Source organism: Corythoichthys intestinalis, chromosome 5, assembly GCF_030265065.1.
Source record: "Corythoichthys intestinalis isolate RoL2023-P3 chromosome 5, ASM3026506v1, whole genome shotgun sequence".
NCBI classification, from domain to species: Eukaryota; Metazoa; Chordata; class Actinopteri; order Syngnathiformes; family Syngnathidae; genus Corythoichthys; species Corythoichthys intestinalis.
The window spans coordinates 489,158-506,319 of NC_080399.1; the positions used below are offsets into that span (position 1 = coordinate 489,158).

Genomic DNA, 17,162 nt, shown 5'->3' on the forward strand with positions numbered 1-17,162 from the left:
CTTTTTGAAGTACTTTGTCACATTGTGTTGGCCTTTTCTACCCATCTCCTGTTTTGCTTTTTCTTTCGGCTTTTGAAAAGCCGATTTTTGCATTGGAGTCATTGACTGGTGTAAGTACCCATCGCTGCTCTCCATTTGATCTAAGGAAGGGCGGGCGGGCGGGCGGACCAAAGCATTTCATGGAAAAAAATGGGGGCAATACATTTGCTCTCTGTGTCTTTACTTTTTGCTAAAAACAAAACAAGAAAACGAAACCCTTTATTTTATTCCTATTGAAATTATAATGATTAATATTTAAATTAGCAAACAATGACCTAATTTGATCATTTTCTTTGTGGTGTGGGGGGCCCCCGTCAAGGCATGGGGCTTTAGAATCAGTCTCACTTTTCGACCCTATACGGCGCCCCTGCTCCAATCCAATACATCCAATGGTTTTTAGGTGACTTCCTTTCCAATTTCTCTTCATTTTCCTGTCTATTTTGGGGCATCTGTTGTTTTTACAGCATTCACAGGTGATTCCTGTTGATTTTCAGTCACTTCCTAATGATTTCTAGGTCACTTCCTGTGGATTCTTGGTCATTTCCTATTGATTTTGGGGGCATTTCTGGGTAACTTACTGTTGATGTTAGCTAACTTGTTGATTTCAGGTCACTTCCTGTTGATTTTGAGACCTTTCTGGGTCACTTCCTGTTGATTTTAACTCATTTCCTGTTGATTTTAGCTCATTTACTGTTGATTTGATCTCATTTCCTGTTCATTTTGGGCCAATTCAGGGTCACTTCCTGTTGATGTTAGCTAACTTCCTGTTGATTTCAGGTCACTTCCTGTTGATTTTCAGTCACTTTCTATATATTTTGTGGTATTTTTGGGTCACTTGCTGTTGATGTTAGGTCATTCATTCTTTTTCCATGCCGCTTTCTTCCTCATTTCCTCTTGATTTCATGTCACTTCCTGTTATTTTGGGACATTTCTGGGTCACTTCCTGTTGATTTTCAGTCACTTTCTATATATTTTGTGCTATTTCTGGGTCACTTGCTGTTGATGTTAGGTCATTCATTCTTTTTCCATGCCGCTTTCGTCCTCATTTCCTCTTGATTTCATGTCACTTCCTGTTATTTTGGGACATTTCTAGGTCACTTCCTGTCGATTACAGTCACTTCCTATATATTTTGGGCAATTTCTGGGCCACCTCCTGTTGATTTTAGGACATTTTGGGGTCACAATTTGGCTCATTTCCTCTTTTTTGGGGAGGGGGGGTTCATATAGGGGTCACTTTCGGTTGATCTTTTTTTACACTGCTTTTGGGGCATTTCTAGGTCACTTCCTGTTGATTTGGGGACATTTTTGGGTCACTTCCTGTTGATTTTCAGTCACTTTCTATATATTTTGTGCTATTTCTGGGTCACTTGCTGCTGATGTTAGGTCATTCATTCTTTTTCCATGCCGCTTTCGTCCTCATTTCCTCTTGATTTCATGTCACTTCCTGTTATTTTGGGACATTTCTAGGTCACTTCCTGTCGATTACAGTCACTTCCTATATATTTTGGGCAATTTCTGGGCCACCTCCTGTTGATTTTAGGACATTTTGGGGTCACAATTTGGCTCATTTCCTCTTTTTTGGGGAGGGGGGGTTCATATAGGGGTCACTTTCGGTTGATCTTTTTTTACACTGCTTTTGGGGCATTTCTAGGTCACTTCCTGTTGATTTTGGGACATTTTTGGGTCACTTCCTGTCGATTTTCAGTCACTTCCTATATATTTAAAGGCATTTTTGGGTCACTTTCTGTTGATTTGAGCTCATGTACTGTTGATTTTAAGTCATTTCCTCTAGATTTTGGGACATTTACTGGTCACTTTATGTTAATTTTAGGTCCTCTATTTAGGGGCATTGCTGTGTCACTTCATGTATATTTTGGGCCATCTTGGTTTTTTTTTTTTGGGCACTTCCTGTTGATTTCCAGTCACTTCCTATATATTTTGTGGTATTTCTGGGTCACTTCCTATTGATTTTAGCTCATTTCCTGTAGAGTTTGGTCACTTCCTGCGGATTTTCAGACATTTACAGGTTGGCCACTTGCTATTGATTGTCAGTCACATCCTCTTTATTTTTGCTGATTTAACAGTAACTTTTGGGGCATTATTGAAGACCCATTTATTTTGGGTCAGGTCATTTCCTGTTGATTTTAAGCCATTTCCTCTTTTATGGGGCATTTCCGGGTCACTTTCTGTTGGTTTGAGGCCATTTCCGGTTCACTTTGGGGTTGTTATTTTTTTTTCTTCCATTCATTCAATGGAATTGAATGTGAATGGGTGGCTCTAGGCTGGTCTCCGCCACACAGGGGGAGGGGGCGGGCACGTTATGACAGGTGCAGCTGGCTGGCCTGACCACAGTCACGCGCACTCCTTGGCTGCCAGCAAACAAGCTCACGCTCATCATTTGCACCCAACCATGCGGATAATCTTCTCTCCCTCCTTGAGGGGATGCGAAGCAAAGCAATGCTCTCCACATGAAATTCTGTCCCTTTTTTTTCCTTTCAAAAAACTCCATTTCCAGTGGCAAAAACAACAAATATTAGCAAATGCTACCTTTTTTGTCAGATCATTGACAAATCCCCAAAGAATGGCCCCAAAATCAATGCTGCCAAAATTTGGACAAAAAACATTCCCATTGCCAATGGCTCAATTCATTTCCAGTGGCACAAACACCACAAAAACATGGCCAGACAAAAAAAAAAAAAATCTAGAGGAAATCAACTTGGCCCTCATAAAAGCTCTAAAATCAATAGCGAGTGACCCGGAAATCAACAGAAAGTGATCTGGATTTCCACTATATCAACAGGAAGTGATGTCAACAGGGTTTTGGGGGATGTTTGAAGGTTGGAACGGCGTCAAATGATGTGCCCCAACAATGAGAAATTTGTGTATTGGAATTTTCATTGATTTCAACACGTACACCGATGCGCATCGATCAAGGACAGTATTGAAATGCGTACGGATGGAATTTCGGTCCTCCGGCGACAAGGTGACACCCGGCTTCTTTTCTTTAGCGCGAGCAAAAGCGCGCCACGTGAACGGACGGGCGCGAGCGGAGAAGCTCTCTCAAAGTCTACTTTTAGAAAGTGCAAGTCGAGGCTTTATGTTTCATCTCTTGAGCCCGTGACTTTTCCAGCCAGCCAATGACGTTTACAATAGGAAGCTGCCTCCATTTGACCATTTCAAACAAACAAATCGGGGGCGTTCAAACTTTTGTCTCCATTTCAGAAAGCTCAACTCATTCCACCATCATTTTGTTGAACAGAGGATTGAAATGGGCTTTTTCAAACATTTTTAGGTGGCCCGCCGTGGGCGGTGACAGACGTCCAAACCATTTGAACCGGAAGGTCCTATTGGATTGGGCGTCAATGACGATAAAGTTCCTGAACCAAACACTCTGTGACTCGTGAATAAAAATTGCCCGGAAACACTCGGACAGTGGCATCATTTGGACATGCCATGAACATGAATGAATGCTTACGACAGCTGGCAAATGATGTCGCTTTTGAATGGATGTAAAAGAAGTGACAAAATTGTCTGGATGACGCTTACAGTCAGGGCCGGCCCTGGCCATTTGGGGGCCCTAAGCAAAATAATGCAAAGGGGCCCATATTTTTGGCCCGCTATTTCGTCACAGTGTACTGTGAAACCCATACATGCAATCCAACCCATACGTCCATATTTTGTATATTAATCAGATTTTGTTGCACTGCATACTTCAAACTTCTCACCCCAAATGATGGTCAGTACTTACAGTAGATGGCGCCAAACTTTTTTCTAAAAGAGGAAAGAAAGAGGTTAAGGAATCATTTTTATTTTTGTAAGCTTGTAATCAAGTTTCAAAACTCACAAAAGTCAAATAAAGCAAACTGTAGTAAACAAAATACAATATAAATTAAACAATTGCCAAATTGGGGGCCCCCCAAGTGGTCAGGGGCCCTAAGCAGCTGCATAGTCTGTGTATAGGCTGGGCCGGCCCTGCTTACAGTCATGAACAATTGCCCAAACGCTTCATACCTGTGGTCAAAAGTTTTGAGACCTGTGGCGGCGCCTGGGCCCAGGGCTCTAGGGGGCCTGGTTTGCGGGCGTGCTTGGGCAATGAGAGGTTCAAATAGAAAGGTAAAATGATGCACAAAGGTGTAATATAATGTTAAAATATACCCCCGCCACATTGGTGGAGTTTGACTTTTGCGGGAGGAGGGTGGCAAAACACCTCAGTGAAGTTGGCACCCCATCAGACACATATTTGCAGTGGTATGAAAAAGTATCTGAATTTTGGGGAATTTCTCACATTTCTGCATAAAATTGCCATCAAATGTGATCTGGTCTTTGTCAAAATCACACACTTCAATCTCTACCTCAAAGTTCCTCAAGGCAAAGATCAAGGTCCTCCAGGATTGGCCAGCCCAGTCACCAGACATGAACATTGAGCATATGTCTATGGTAGGATGAAAGAGGAAGCATGGAAGACAAAACCCAAGAATGTTGATGAACTCTAGGAGGCATGCATGACTGCTTTCTTTGATGTTGCAAATGACTTCATCAATAAATTGTATGAATCCTTGCCAAAGCCCATGGAAGTCATACAAAATATTCCATTTGGATCTCACAGCACCACTACTATGTTATGTAACACATTTTTGTATTTGAAGTACATTTTTGGTTCAATTTTCACATGACTTTCTGTACGCGACAAAACTTTTGTCTTGCCAAAATTGGACCTTTATGTCTTGATTAAATGATATATTTGATTCACTGAAAAAAAGATTTATCTTTGTACATTCAACATCATTTGAGAGGGTCTTAGCTTTCATATGAGCCATTTCTGAAAGCAATTGTAGTATACAAGATGTTTATTCATGATTTGTTTTGCTCTGTGTGCTATTTGCAGTAGTACCAGAAGCATTGAAAGAATCATAGTCGCATTTTATTACTTACCAAATGCTATAGCGTCATGAAATGTATTTGATGAGATAGTTATTAAGTTGTTAATATATATTTGCTTTTATCAATTGCTGACCGCAATGAAGAAATGCTTTTGCTTATCATTATTGTTCACCAACAATGCCTGGTCAAGGTCAGAAGAGGCCGCTTTGCTTTGCTGAAATGTGCCGACACATACATGTACAGTATATAAATCCACCTACGTACACTCACATAGCCAAACAAAGACAAGAGGTGTCGCCAGCTTGCTTCCCCTTTTTCCCTTTTAGGACAAGACACCCGTCCGTCTGTTGTTAGGGCCATCCCAAATAAACAGCAAGGTGTAGGAGGGGCTAGTTAGAACGATTGCGGAAGCGGTGTTTTATGGTCCATTATATAGCTTCCTCCTTCTCCTTGCAAGCTTTTCAACTAAATTGAGTGCTTTCTCTCCTTATTTTGCCTAAGGATTGATATTTGAACTTGACAACTGCCCTCAATCTCTGCTTATGCCCCTCCACACAGGGGGTTCTAGGGGTGCAGGGGGTGTCCTCGGTCAAGGGAAGGGTCAATTGGAAAGGTAAAAATGGAGCTGGAAATATACTGTTAATAGGGTAAGGTCAGCTGTTTCTCTAGAGAGGCCTCCAGAAATTTTTCCCACTAGACCCACACATCGGACAATCGTCTCAAAGGGGCTGCAAAAGTGTGGAGGGGTCTGCGACTAATTATCCAACTGTCGAACCCCCAGGGGGGGCCGTCTACACTCGTCGCACCCGGGCCCTGTTCACTTTTGTTCCACCACTGTTTGAGACACTTCACCATTCAGTTTGATTATATTTTGCAACCCAGATTTCTAGATGTCCACTCCACCGATTTCAAAGCAAAAGATAAAAGTTCACAGGCGTGTCTGACATTGATTTTATTGTCGGAAGGCGCTCGTCATCTTCCGGCGAGCGTATTCGTACAGCGTACATCTTGAAAGAGCAAGCGGCCGAGGTTCGTACGTTGTCGAGAGACGGACCCGAGCGCTTGAACAAATAAATAAAATGTAGCGACGACATCAAACGCGCTCCGTCGTGGCGTCTTCTCGGGCACATTCAAAAAGAAAACGGAGTGCGCAACCACTACTGCATCTCAACTAGCGCCACCCGGCCGAACGTCCGTCCGAGCACAAAACCTGAGGATGAAAACAAACATTTGTCGCCGACTTGATGGAATCATTCAGAAAAGTCCCATCGTCCTGTCATCCTTATGCTGTGAGTTTGAACAAGTAGTAATGCTCCGATCCACTTGAAGCGGGAGGGTAGCAAAAGAAGTTGCCCCCCACCATCGGACGTATATTTATAGAAAAACGATGTCAACCATTTGTGCTGTAAAAAGCGCCGTTATCGTTTTGGATATATTTGAAATTCTTTTATGGGTAAATCAGAGATCAAGCATCCTCCCATTTTGATTCAAAATGGTGTCCGTTGCTTGCGCTGTCAACATTTTTGTTTGTAGTGCTACCATTTTATAGATATATTCATTTTAAGTGATGGAGTCAGTCGCAGCCCCCCTGTTGCGGTTAACGGAGCGTACCAACTCTCACAAACAGAGGGTAGTCCCGACCGCTAGCCCGGGCCCATTTTGCAGTAAATGGGGGGGGGACTGCGAGTGACGTCATCACTCGAAATGAATAGCTCAAGCTCAGTAAAAAGATAGCAGCACAAACAGCACTGTTCCAGTTCTGTGACATCATTGCTACAAATGAACAGCAAAACCGTTGCACCGCGAGCCAAAATTTTGACAGCACAACACAATAGGCATTCTGAATCAAAATGGGGGGTGGAAGGTGGACCTCAGATCGACATATGAAAGACTGATGTCCAAAACAAAAGCGGCAGAAAAGAAACTTTACAACGCAACATCGCTTTTATATAAATTTTGGTCTGACGGCGGGCCAAGTTGACGGAGGTCAGCTAACGAATCGACATTTGGCCGTCCGTCCCGCTTTAATTGGGTCGAACGTCAACGGCGGCTGACGATTACCCCGTCGGAGCTTGAAATGCTGAACGTTGGCGAGGCCTTTTAAGAGCGCCTCATCGCAAAGGCACCGGTGCGTACAGTCTAATTACGGACACCGCCGGCCGGTGCCGGCAGAGCAAATTTTCCGGCCGCAAATCTAATCAAAGCAAAGCGAGGTTTGTACACGCGTTCCGAGAATCCCCTTTTTGTACCGTTACATCCGTCAACGTAAAGCGGACATATACGGCTTGGAATTCTTCACTGGGAAGCTTTCGTCTCAAGCTGGAAGAGGTCCAGCATGTCCAACATGGCCCGTCGGATGTTGCCTCCGAAGCGGTGCGAGTCCTGTTCAAAAACAAACGGCGACGTTAGTACAAAATGTCCTTCATCCGATCGGTCAAATGTCGCACCGTTTACAGGGACACTAAAATTAGGAGCACGACAAATATTTTGACGTACACAGATGCCTTCATGGGGTGCGGTCGTGATGGTAAGAAACCAAGAAGATTTATCGTCAATTTGCACGTTTTCTTTTGACGCCTGAATATTAACGTCGCGTACTCATGAATCTTGCGCCACATTTCAGTGCGCTTCGAGCTCGTTGGAGCCACTTTCCGAAAGAAAAACTCTTGCTCCGGCTCGGTTAGGGGTTTGTATTTTTTGATGGCTAACCCCGTTTATAAAATGGAGTGTTTGCGAAAATGTTTAGTTATATGTAAATGTTGGCCCTTTGCATTTTAATGCATGCTCTTTGGCTACGTTCACACTACAGGGCTTCCGATTTTTTCGTGTTTTTCCGACTCGAGTCAGGCATTAACTTGACGGTCTGAACGTGACAAGTCGCATAGAACTGGACCATTTCAAATCTGATCTGGGCCACATTTTTCCCGACTGTCGCGGCGGTCTGTACTGTCCAGTCTCTCAAATCGGAATTCATGCAGCAATTACGTGATCAAAAAGCGAGAGAGACGCCACGGTAGCGGTGCAGCTGTGCGTTATTAGCGCCTAGCTTGCCTTGAACAGGGCTTTTTAGAAAGGGTCGGACTTGACAACAGTCATAAAAAAAATAAAAATGGGTTGAGGATAAGCCTGAGAATGATCGGTTTTCTGTTTGCTCCATATAAGCAATATTTCAACATTGCTTACACGGCCGAGAGTCGGGGCAAACTGCGCGTATGTGTGTGTGACATGCACGGACAGTGCGTGCATGCTATCGATCCGTATACTTTGAATATAAACCTAAACTGGGATTATTTATGTCTGTTATTTATGTCCTCTTTTTAAAAAGCAAAATATGATATCCCTGGATTGATGGATGACAGCCAGCAGTGACGTGCGGTAAGGTTCATGGTTGGTGAGGCACTGACTCCTTTAGTGTCAGATTTCCAAAAAGGGTAGCTTATTCAATTGGCTACTGGTTATTTCATATCTCATCAGCATTCTTCACAAAACACGCGCACACGGTACATATTATCGATACGTAAAAGTAAGAAAATAACATGCATTTGCTCTACACCCTCAATGTGTTGGCCGTCGCAATTCTATAATTCATGCAACATAAATGAGAGTAAAGAGTGGTGTACAAAACCACAGAATTCAGAATTACAGATTGCTAAACAAAAAGTGTGAAAAGAAAAACAAAGGATATTTTATTTAAGTCCAAAATTTAGTTTTTAAATATTCTATTGTATTTTTCTTAGGCTAAGCTCTTTTTTTTTTTTTTTTTTTAAATAAGATTGAAATGCAAACTGTTTGTGGTCTTGCGCCTGTCCTTCACCACAAAAACCGGCATTACTTTGGAAGGGCATAGGTTTGGTCTCAACATTCATAGGGACGATATAACAGCATAACCTGCATGTAGGTACACTTTTTGCTGGGGACGGGACATTAATAAGACCAAACAGATTGGATGAAGGGGGCAAAGGGCCATATTTCTCATGTATATGAACCCAATTAATTAACAGGCAAAAATGATCAATGCAAAATAAATCCTTATCTACTGATAATAACTTTTACGTGCATTGGTTCAGATGATACACTGTTCGATTCAAACCTTTGTTTTCAAAAAATACTAAAGAAACATTTTGAAAACTTCCTGAATAAATGTCTGGTTTTTATTAGCAAACATAAACATAATGAAAATAATTCACTTAATAATGGTAGGGTCAATTCTATCCTTACAACATATGGAACTATTGAAAGATCTAAATTCTCTATATAACTGAACATTATATCAAGCAAAAAAGGTAAGGTTGCTTAAAAGTTGGTGGGGACAATTTTAGCATCCTGAAAAGTTGGTAGTGTTATGTCCCTACCGTCCCTATGCAAACCTATGCCCTTTTTGTAAAAGTCCTCCTTATTTTCCTTTACTTTAAAAAGGCTCTCCGCCTCAATGGAGAGGATTGCTTCAATTAGATCGTTCTGTGTTCTATTTGACAAGCCAGAAAACACAAATGTCTAGCTAACCTTTCATCTTTCTCAGCAAAACCATGTCATCGTTCTACATATATGCCACGTTTAGAAGAGCTTACACGCTCATCGTTACCACCAAATGTTAACTCCTGTTTAGCTAGGATGCAGGTTGCATTAATGAGGTCTTTCAAACTCTTTACCTTAGCATTGTGGATGCTACCGTTGAGCTCCCGCTGTTCGTCAAAGCCAAATCGATCCTCGAGCTTCCAAAAGATTTTAAAGCAATCAGGCTTTGAATGTGAGTGGTCGAGCTCTCATGTTTGCTCACTGGCTTCGTGGTAGTTTTTTAATGTCACAATATCTCGTGTTAGTCCAGACATTGGCACAAGTTGAGAAGAAAAGGCAGGGAAAGCAGCAAAGGCCATTTTTCGAAGGACAGCCACATAGTCTTTTCGGGTGTACCAGTCCGTTTGAAAAGCGCGAGTTATCTTCTGTCCCGTAGTTTGAAGCAAACCTTTTAGCTCCGGTGTTGTTAATCGCGTCCACTTTTGACGGAAAGTCCAGTTTCACGTACGCCCCCTTTCAGTGCGGCAGAGTACTATCTGCCGCAACCTGTGCCTTTTCACTGTGGTTTTATTTCCCATCAGCAAAACTAAATATGTCGCTAACAAACATGAAACTTTAAGGGTTCAAGACATTAGCCAGACTGTGGAAAATCAGGTCAAATAAACGTATCTGGAAGCATTATAATGGCGACATGCAGATGTACGGCAACCAGCACGCTCCAATTCCATGTATCAACCCAGTTTGTTATGGATTGCGCGATCAGAGGTGAGGCTTTACTCGTTGCTGCCGCACCTCTCGTTTCATCTCGTTATTTGAACAGGAAATGGGCAAATTCAGCGATTTTGACTATAAAAAATGTTTGAAATGAGTCATACATTAAGAGCAATGGACAAATATTCATATAAATTTGATGCTATAATTATTTTTTTGTCATGAGGTTAGGGTTGCCTCCCCTGACCGCACGTCACTGACAGCCAGCATGTGTGGTCATTTGTTTTGATGCTTCTGCGCATGTGGGTCGTCTTGCTCAGCGCTTGTCGGACTGCGAATTAGTGCGCATGCGTAATACTTGAATGGTCTCAATGGACAAAGGCCAAAAGTCTGAACGGCATGAATGCCAAAAAAAAAAAGATATGACAAAAATCGGATTCGTGCATTAAGACCTGTAGTATGAACGTAGCCTTCTTGTATTAAAACAGTTTTGCTGATACAACAAACCAAAATGAAGTCCATGTCTGCTATGTTTTTCTGCTACGGCAACAAAAGCACATAAACGGGACTCGTGATTAGCAATGAGCAAGTGGCAAGGCTCATCTTTCCCACAGCATCTGAAGGCAGCATGACCAAATATTGTTGTACTGACTTGACAAAACCTCGCTCTGTCCATTTAGACGTTCAATGTTATTTGGCGTACTTTTCCACCATCAAGTCTTTGACCATCTTTTTATTAAAACGGGTTGGTCTCGGATACACGAACACCAGTTTTGTGTTGCGCAATTTGCACCTACTCTCGCTGGCTCTGCTTCGACTACCTTCCGCGAATAACATAATGTGACAGGTTTTTGGAATCGAGTGGTTTCAATCCATCGGCATGAAGCGCCCCTCTCTCTCTTTCGGAATGGAATGGGTGACGGTTCGATTATTCCCACTGGAAGCATTGAAATTTTATCCCAATTAAAGAGTCCGTGTAAAGGTAGCCAGTGGATAGCAAGGCTTACGGTTTCCGGGCTGGAGTGTTTGCTGGAGATGTGGAAGTTGATCAGGTTTTCTCCCACGATAATGTAGGACACACCGTAACCGTCGTCAGCCACCTAGCGAAGGGGGGTATCAAGGAAGTCAATCTGTGCCATTTAAATTATTATCATAAATGAAGAAATTCAACTTTCTAAGACAGAATTTTTGGCAGAACCCTAATTACAACGCTGATATTTACTTTTTTTGGGGGGGGGTCAAAACACAGCCACAAAAAACAAAAATGAAGCTGCAAATAATTCCGTCACAGAAATATAGTTGTTAAAAACGTATTTTTTTAAAAGCCAATTTGTAACAAAAAATTTCATTTAAATTTTCAGCTGGTGTGAACATCCAGTTGCAAAAGCAGTTCTGTCAAAACATTTACAGCTGTTTTGAACAAAAATGTATGATAAAAATAATAACTTTTGAATTTTGCAAATTCAATTGCAAAAAATTCAGCCAAAATTTTGGAGCTGAATTTTGAACACTTCAAAAATATTTCAAATAAAATTTTCAGCTGTCGTGAACATCCAATTGCAAAAAAAAAAAAAAAAAAAAAATCAGTCAAAACATTTACAGCTGTTTTGAATGAAAATGTACATTTGTTTTTAAAATTCTAACAAAAAATCAATTGCAGAAAAACTCAGGTGCACAAAAATCTCAGAGTTTTTAACAAACATTAAACAAAAAAATATATATACACTGATCTGAAGGAAAAAAAAAACTTTTTTGAAAATTCAGTTGCAAAAAATTCAGCCAAAATTTTGGAGCTGATTTTTGACCAATTAAAAATGTTACAATTAAAAATTTCAGCTGCCATGAACATTCAGATGCATAAAAATGTCAAACCTATTCACATGTTTTGAACAATAATGTAAAAAGTATATATATTTTTTAATTAAACAAAAGTTCAATTATAGAAAAAGTCAGGTGCACAAAACTTGAAGTGAATTTTTAACAAAAATTACCCCCTAAAAACTGATAACAAGCTATAAAAACGTTCTGTCATGAAAATTCAGTTGCAAAGAATTCTGCCAACATTTTGTAGCTGAATTTTTAGCCATTCAAAAATTTTCAAAGAAAAAACAATTCAAAAATTCAGCTGCAGAAAGTGTCATGAAAATTCAGTTGACCAAAAAAATTTTTAAAAAAATAAAAGTAAAATTCGCTCAAAATTTCTGTGAAAACTGAAAAAAAAATTGCTGCAAAATGACCGCTGCAGAAAAATTCAATTGACAAAAAAGACATTTACATTTTTGCAAGTGAATCTGTAACAAATTTTTAAAAAATCATTAAATTAACAGTAACAAGGCAAAAAATTCAGTAGCAAAAAAGTCAGCTGCAAAAAAAAAATCAAAATTTTTTTGCAACCGACCAAAAATTTGTTGAAAAAAAAAAAAATAGAAAATGCTCCATTTTAAAATAAATGAATGAATGAAAACATGACATTCGACGCAGGCGGGAACTTACAGGTCCAAAACCGCCGCCGGACGAGACGTATTCGGGGTGTCTGACCAGGTCGAAGAGCTCCACCTGCTGCAGCGGCGTCTGACTGGTGGACAGTCTCCACGGCTCCGACAGCACCTGAGAAACACGCGGAAGGACGTCAACTCCGCTCCGTTCCGTTCCGTTCCGTTCGGCGGGTCGGCTTCCGTCTACCTCCTTGAGGAAGGGCGAGTCTTCGCCCAAGTATTTGGAAACCACGTAAAGACAGAAGAGGTGGCGATCGATGCCCATGCCCGTCATGGCCAGGCGGTACATGTTTTGGTGTTTCTCCGCCGCCACCTTCAGCAACGCCAGACGTTCTTCTCTCTGGAAGGAGACTGAAATCAGCTGCCGGAAGGAAACGGGAGGCGCCTCGTCGAGAGCCGCGGTCCCTTACCGTCCGCTCCTCCATCACGGAACGGACAAAGGCGCAGGTCTCGGCCGTGCAGGAGCGAACCGTCTCCGTTCGGCCCTCGCGGAACAGACGGGTCATGGAGGCTTCGTAAGTCAGGCAGAACTTGCCTTTGTCCTGGTTCAACGTGAAACAAGTATCTCATCAGTCTCATTCAACGCGGTGTCCAATCGTCATTCTTTATCGCCGCCAGCCGTTTGAAGCGCTTCAAATAGATGGACGTCTCGTGCCGTCCCCGGCAGGCCAACATTTCATACGGATCGCATCATAAGCTAGTTAGAACACGGTTCCAACGTTGACGCTTACTGACACGGCCGTCCCGAGGCCTGTTGATGTTGGGTCACTTCCTGGCAATTTTCAGGTCAAATCCTGTTGATTTCCAGTCACTTCCTGTTGTCATTTTTGGCTGACTTTCTATAGATTTGGCTCACTTTGACGGGATTGTCGCCCCCACCAACTTGGCCGTCCTAAGACAACGTCGGTCAGGGTCTCTTCTGCCATCGTTCGGACAGAATTTAGCTCATTAACGTGGATCTAGCATGAGGGACAGACGCGAGCTTGACAGTTGCTAACTTCATGAATATTAATGAGCAAAGGTGACTTGTTACGTGCGGTACGCTATTGAAATGAGTATAACTAGAATTGGAAGGGTTAGCAAATGTCAATTATAAATCTAGAAACGCAATTGCTCGGGGATATCAGGGGACATCGATCAACTCCCTTAGCTCATTTCCAATCGATTTTGGTGGTATTTACAGGTCACTTCCCGTTGATTTAGGATTATTTCATGGTCTTTTGGACATCAAATTGCCCCGAAATCAACAGGAAGTGACCCCGAAACGCCTTGAAATCAAAAGGTGGTGACCTGGTGAAGGGAATAGTATCTTTTCTCGGCAAACAAGCAGAATATATTTGACATAGGGCATAAGAGATACATGAGGCCTTCTGACCACGGAAGGCCAACGCCTGCGTCGTGCAGCTGACCTAGCAAGATTGACGCTGACTACCAGGTGAAAACCCGTCCAGAACAAATGGCGGGACGTCCTGTCCTATAAGGAACACCGGCCCGATATCCAACTGATTGATAAGACTCCAAATGCCCCTCTGATGCCGAGGCGGGCAAACTCTGCCACTACGGTTGCCTCAGTAACCGTGACCCAGCAACGAATGGTGACGCACAAACTTGACCGCCCAAATCTGCAACAGAAGAATTATCCTAAACAACACCCAGGCACACCATTCGTCCAGCTCATCGTACCGCAGCCTTCAAAAAGATTGAACATTTAGCTAAAAACCTCGCTTCTCGGGGACGTTCCGATGTGCTTGTCGTTTTGCTGACCCTGGATCCAGAATTTGCCGTTTACCTTGCTGTTTGATCGCTGTCGACCTAAATAAATTGTCAACTTGTGCTTTGAAGCCTTTTTCCGGCTTTCAAAATGGTTTCAGTACAAGGGGGTTGAGACTAAGGTTAAGGTGCGGCGTTTGGCCTTTTGGCCGGGTCGTTGGAGCCGCCCTCTGGCTAAAAGGTCAGATTCTTTCACTGGGAATGCCACAAACACAACGGGAAGTGACCCAGGAATGCCCCAACTTAACAGGAAGTGACTCAGGAATACGCCAAACTCCACAGTAAAGTGACAGAAAATCAACAGTCATGCCCAAAAAAAACACAGGTAACCCAAAATGAATAGGTAGGTGTGGTTAGTTCTTGTTGAGTTTCCTGTTTGTATCTGGCATTCCGGGTCACCTCCTTTTGATTTCAGGGTCCCTTTTTTGCTCAAAAGACCACTAAATCGACAGGACGTGAGCGACCGACGGTAGTCGACGAACGAGAAGAGCGAGCACATATTGCGTTTTCTGGTACACATAGCGAATACAAACCAGGACGGGGACCGGTTTTGGTCATAAAAGAAGAAATGCTGGTACGCGTAAGACTCTACCGACCCTGTAATGAGCCAACTGCAAGGCGATCTGGATGAAGGCGTCCGGACTGGTGCGGCACTTCTTGATGAGACCCTTGCCGAAGTCGCCGAAGGGGAAAATGTGGCTGTCCACGTCGTCGGCCAACGTCCTGGCCGCCGTCAGCGAGCGCTCGATCTCCTCTTGGCACTGAAACAAAAGGCGCTCTTAGTTGGCCTGCCCAATTCTCTTTTTTTTTTTCCCCCCCTCTCTACCTCCAGGTCAATGTCCCACTGTAGTCTGAGGGGAGCGGGCAGGTTGGGATGGGGCTCCCCGCAGCAGTTGCCTTCTTCCGTGTAGCCCAGCTTGAACGGGTCCATGGAAAGCACGTGCTGCAGCAAAAGCACCGAAAGACCATTTCAAGTCCTACTGATTGAATGCCTGGTATCCATCCAAATCTTGTTAATTTGGGGGTATTACAGGGTCATCCTTCAATTGTGCCAGAGTCAACAGGAAGTCACTTCCGGGGTCACTTCAGGGGCCTTCAATTCCTGGTTATTTTTGGGTATTCATGGGTTTTTTCCACAAAAAAAAAAAAAACTTCCTTGGATTCCACCACAATCAACAAAAAGTGGCCCAAAAATGTGTTAAAATCAACAGGAAGTGACCCAAAATAAACAAATCAATCCATTGTTTCAGCATTGACTGGTTTCAGGCATGCCTGGGTCACTTCCTATTGATTTTTGGGGCATTCCTGGGTCTTTTTTTAAGATTTTGAATTGTGCCAAAATCAACAGGAAGCAATGGAATATGAACAGGAAATCAATCCATTTTTTTCAACATGGATTGATTCCAGGCATTCCTGGGTCACTTCCTGTTGCTTAGGAGGGCATTAACAGAGCATTTCCTGTTGATTTTTTCCCCCAAAAATATCCTTGATTTGTGCCAAAATCAACAGGAAGTCACTTCCTACTGATTTTGGGTCATTTTCAGGTCACTTCCTGTTGATGTTGGGACATTTTCAGAGCACTTCCTGTTGGTTTTGGGGAATTTATAGGTCACTTCCTGTTGATTTTGGGACATTTACAAGTCACTTCCTGTTGATTTTGGGGCATTTACAGGTCACTTCCTGTTGATTTTCGGTCACTTCCTGTTGATTTTGGGGCATTTATAGGTCACTTCCTGTTGATTTTCGGTCACTTCCTGTTGATTTTGGTGCATTTACAGGTCACTTCCTGTTGATTTTGGGGAATGTATAGGTCACTTTCTGTTGATTTTCGGTCACTTCCTGTTGATTTGGGGGGATTTATAAGTCACTTCCTGTTGATTTAGGGAGATTTATAAGTCATTTCCTGTTGATTTCGGGGCATTTTCAGGTCACTTCCTGTTTATTTTGGGGCATTTACAAAATACTTCCTGTTGATTTTGGGACACTTACAAGTCTCTTCCTGTAGATTTTGGTGCATTTACAGGTCACTTCCTGTTGATTTGGGGGAATTTATAGGTCACTTTCTGTTGTTTTTCGGTCACTTCCTGTTGACTTTGGGGCATTCACAGGTCACTTCCTGTTGACTTTGGGGCATACACAGGTCACTTCATGTCGATTTAGGGGCATTCACAGGTCACTTCCTGTTGATTTAGGGAGATTTATAGATCACTTCCTGTTTATTTTGGGGCATTTACAGGTCACTTCCTGTAGATTTTGGTGCATTTACAGGTCACTTCCTGTTGATTTTGGGGAATGTGTAGGTCACTTCCTGTTGATTTTTGGTCACTTCCTGTTGATTTTGGGGCATTCACAGGTCACTTCCTGTTGATTTAGGGAAATTGATAGGTCACTTCCTGTTAATTTGGGGCATTAACTTGCCATACATATCCTGTTTTATGGGTATTCCTGTGTCTACTTCACAATAAAAAACATCCTTGAATTGCGCCAAAACCAACACGAAGTGACCCAAACTCAATAGAAAGTCACTTCCTGGGTCATGGGTCACTCCCTGTTGATTTTGGGGTATTTGTCCGCCACTTCCTGTTGATTTTGGGACATTTACAGGTCACTTCCTGTTGATTTGGGGGGGGGGGGGGGGGGGGGGGATTTATAGGTCACTTAATGTGAATTTTTGGTCACTTCCTGTTGATTTTTGAGTATTCCTGGGACTACTTGACCACAAAACATCCTTGAATTGCACCAAAATCAACA

At 42.6% G+C, this 17,162-nt stretch overlaps 1 protein-coding gene across 4 annotated transcripts in view; it reads right to left on the reverse strand.

Moving 5' to 3' along the window:
• Positions 1 to 5,857: 5,857 nt before the first annotated feature.
• Positions 5,858 to 17,162, reverse strand: part of cpt1ab (carnitine palmitoyltransferase 1Ab (liver)) — a 29,599-nt gene continuing 18,294 nt past the window's right edge. For 3 of the 4 annotated variants that reach the window (XM_057835823.1, XM_057835826.1, XM_057835824.1), the window contains exons 12-18: positions 15,238 to 15,354; positions 15,008 to 15,172; positions 13,052 to 13,183; positions 12,829 to 12,981; positions 12,640 to 12,753; positions 11,154 to 11,246; positions 5,858 to 7,302 (exon numbers count right to left, since the gene is read on the reverse strand). In XM_057835823.1, coding sequence (XP_057691806.1) covers positions 7,216 to 7,302; positions 11,154 to 11,246; positions 12,640 to 12,753; positions 12,829 to 12,981; positions 13,052 to 13,183; positions 15,008 to 15,172; positions 15,238 to 15,354 — 861 coding nt within the window. In that variant the 3' untranslated portion in view covers positions 5,858 to 7,215. The remainder of the gene's footprint in view (positions 7,303 to 11,153; positions 11,247 to 12,639; positions 12,754 to 12,828; positions 12,982 to 13,051; positions 13,184 to 15,007; positions 15,173 to 15,237; positions 15,355 to 17,162) is intronic. The other variant, XM_057835825.1, reaches the window with a different exon arrangement.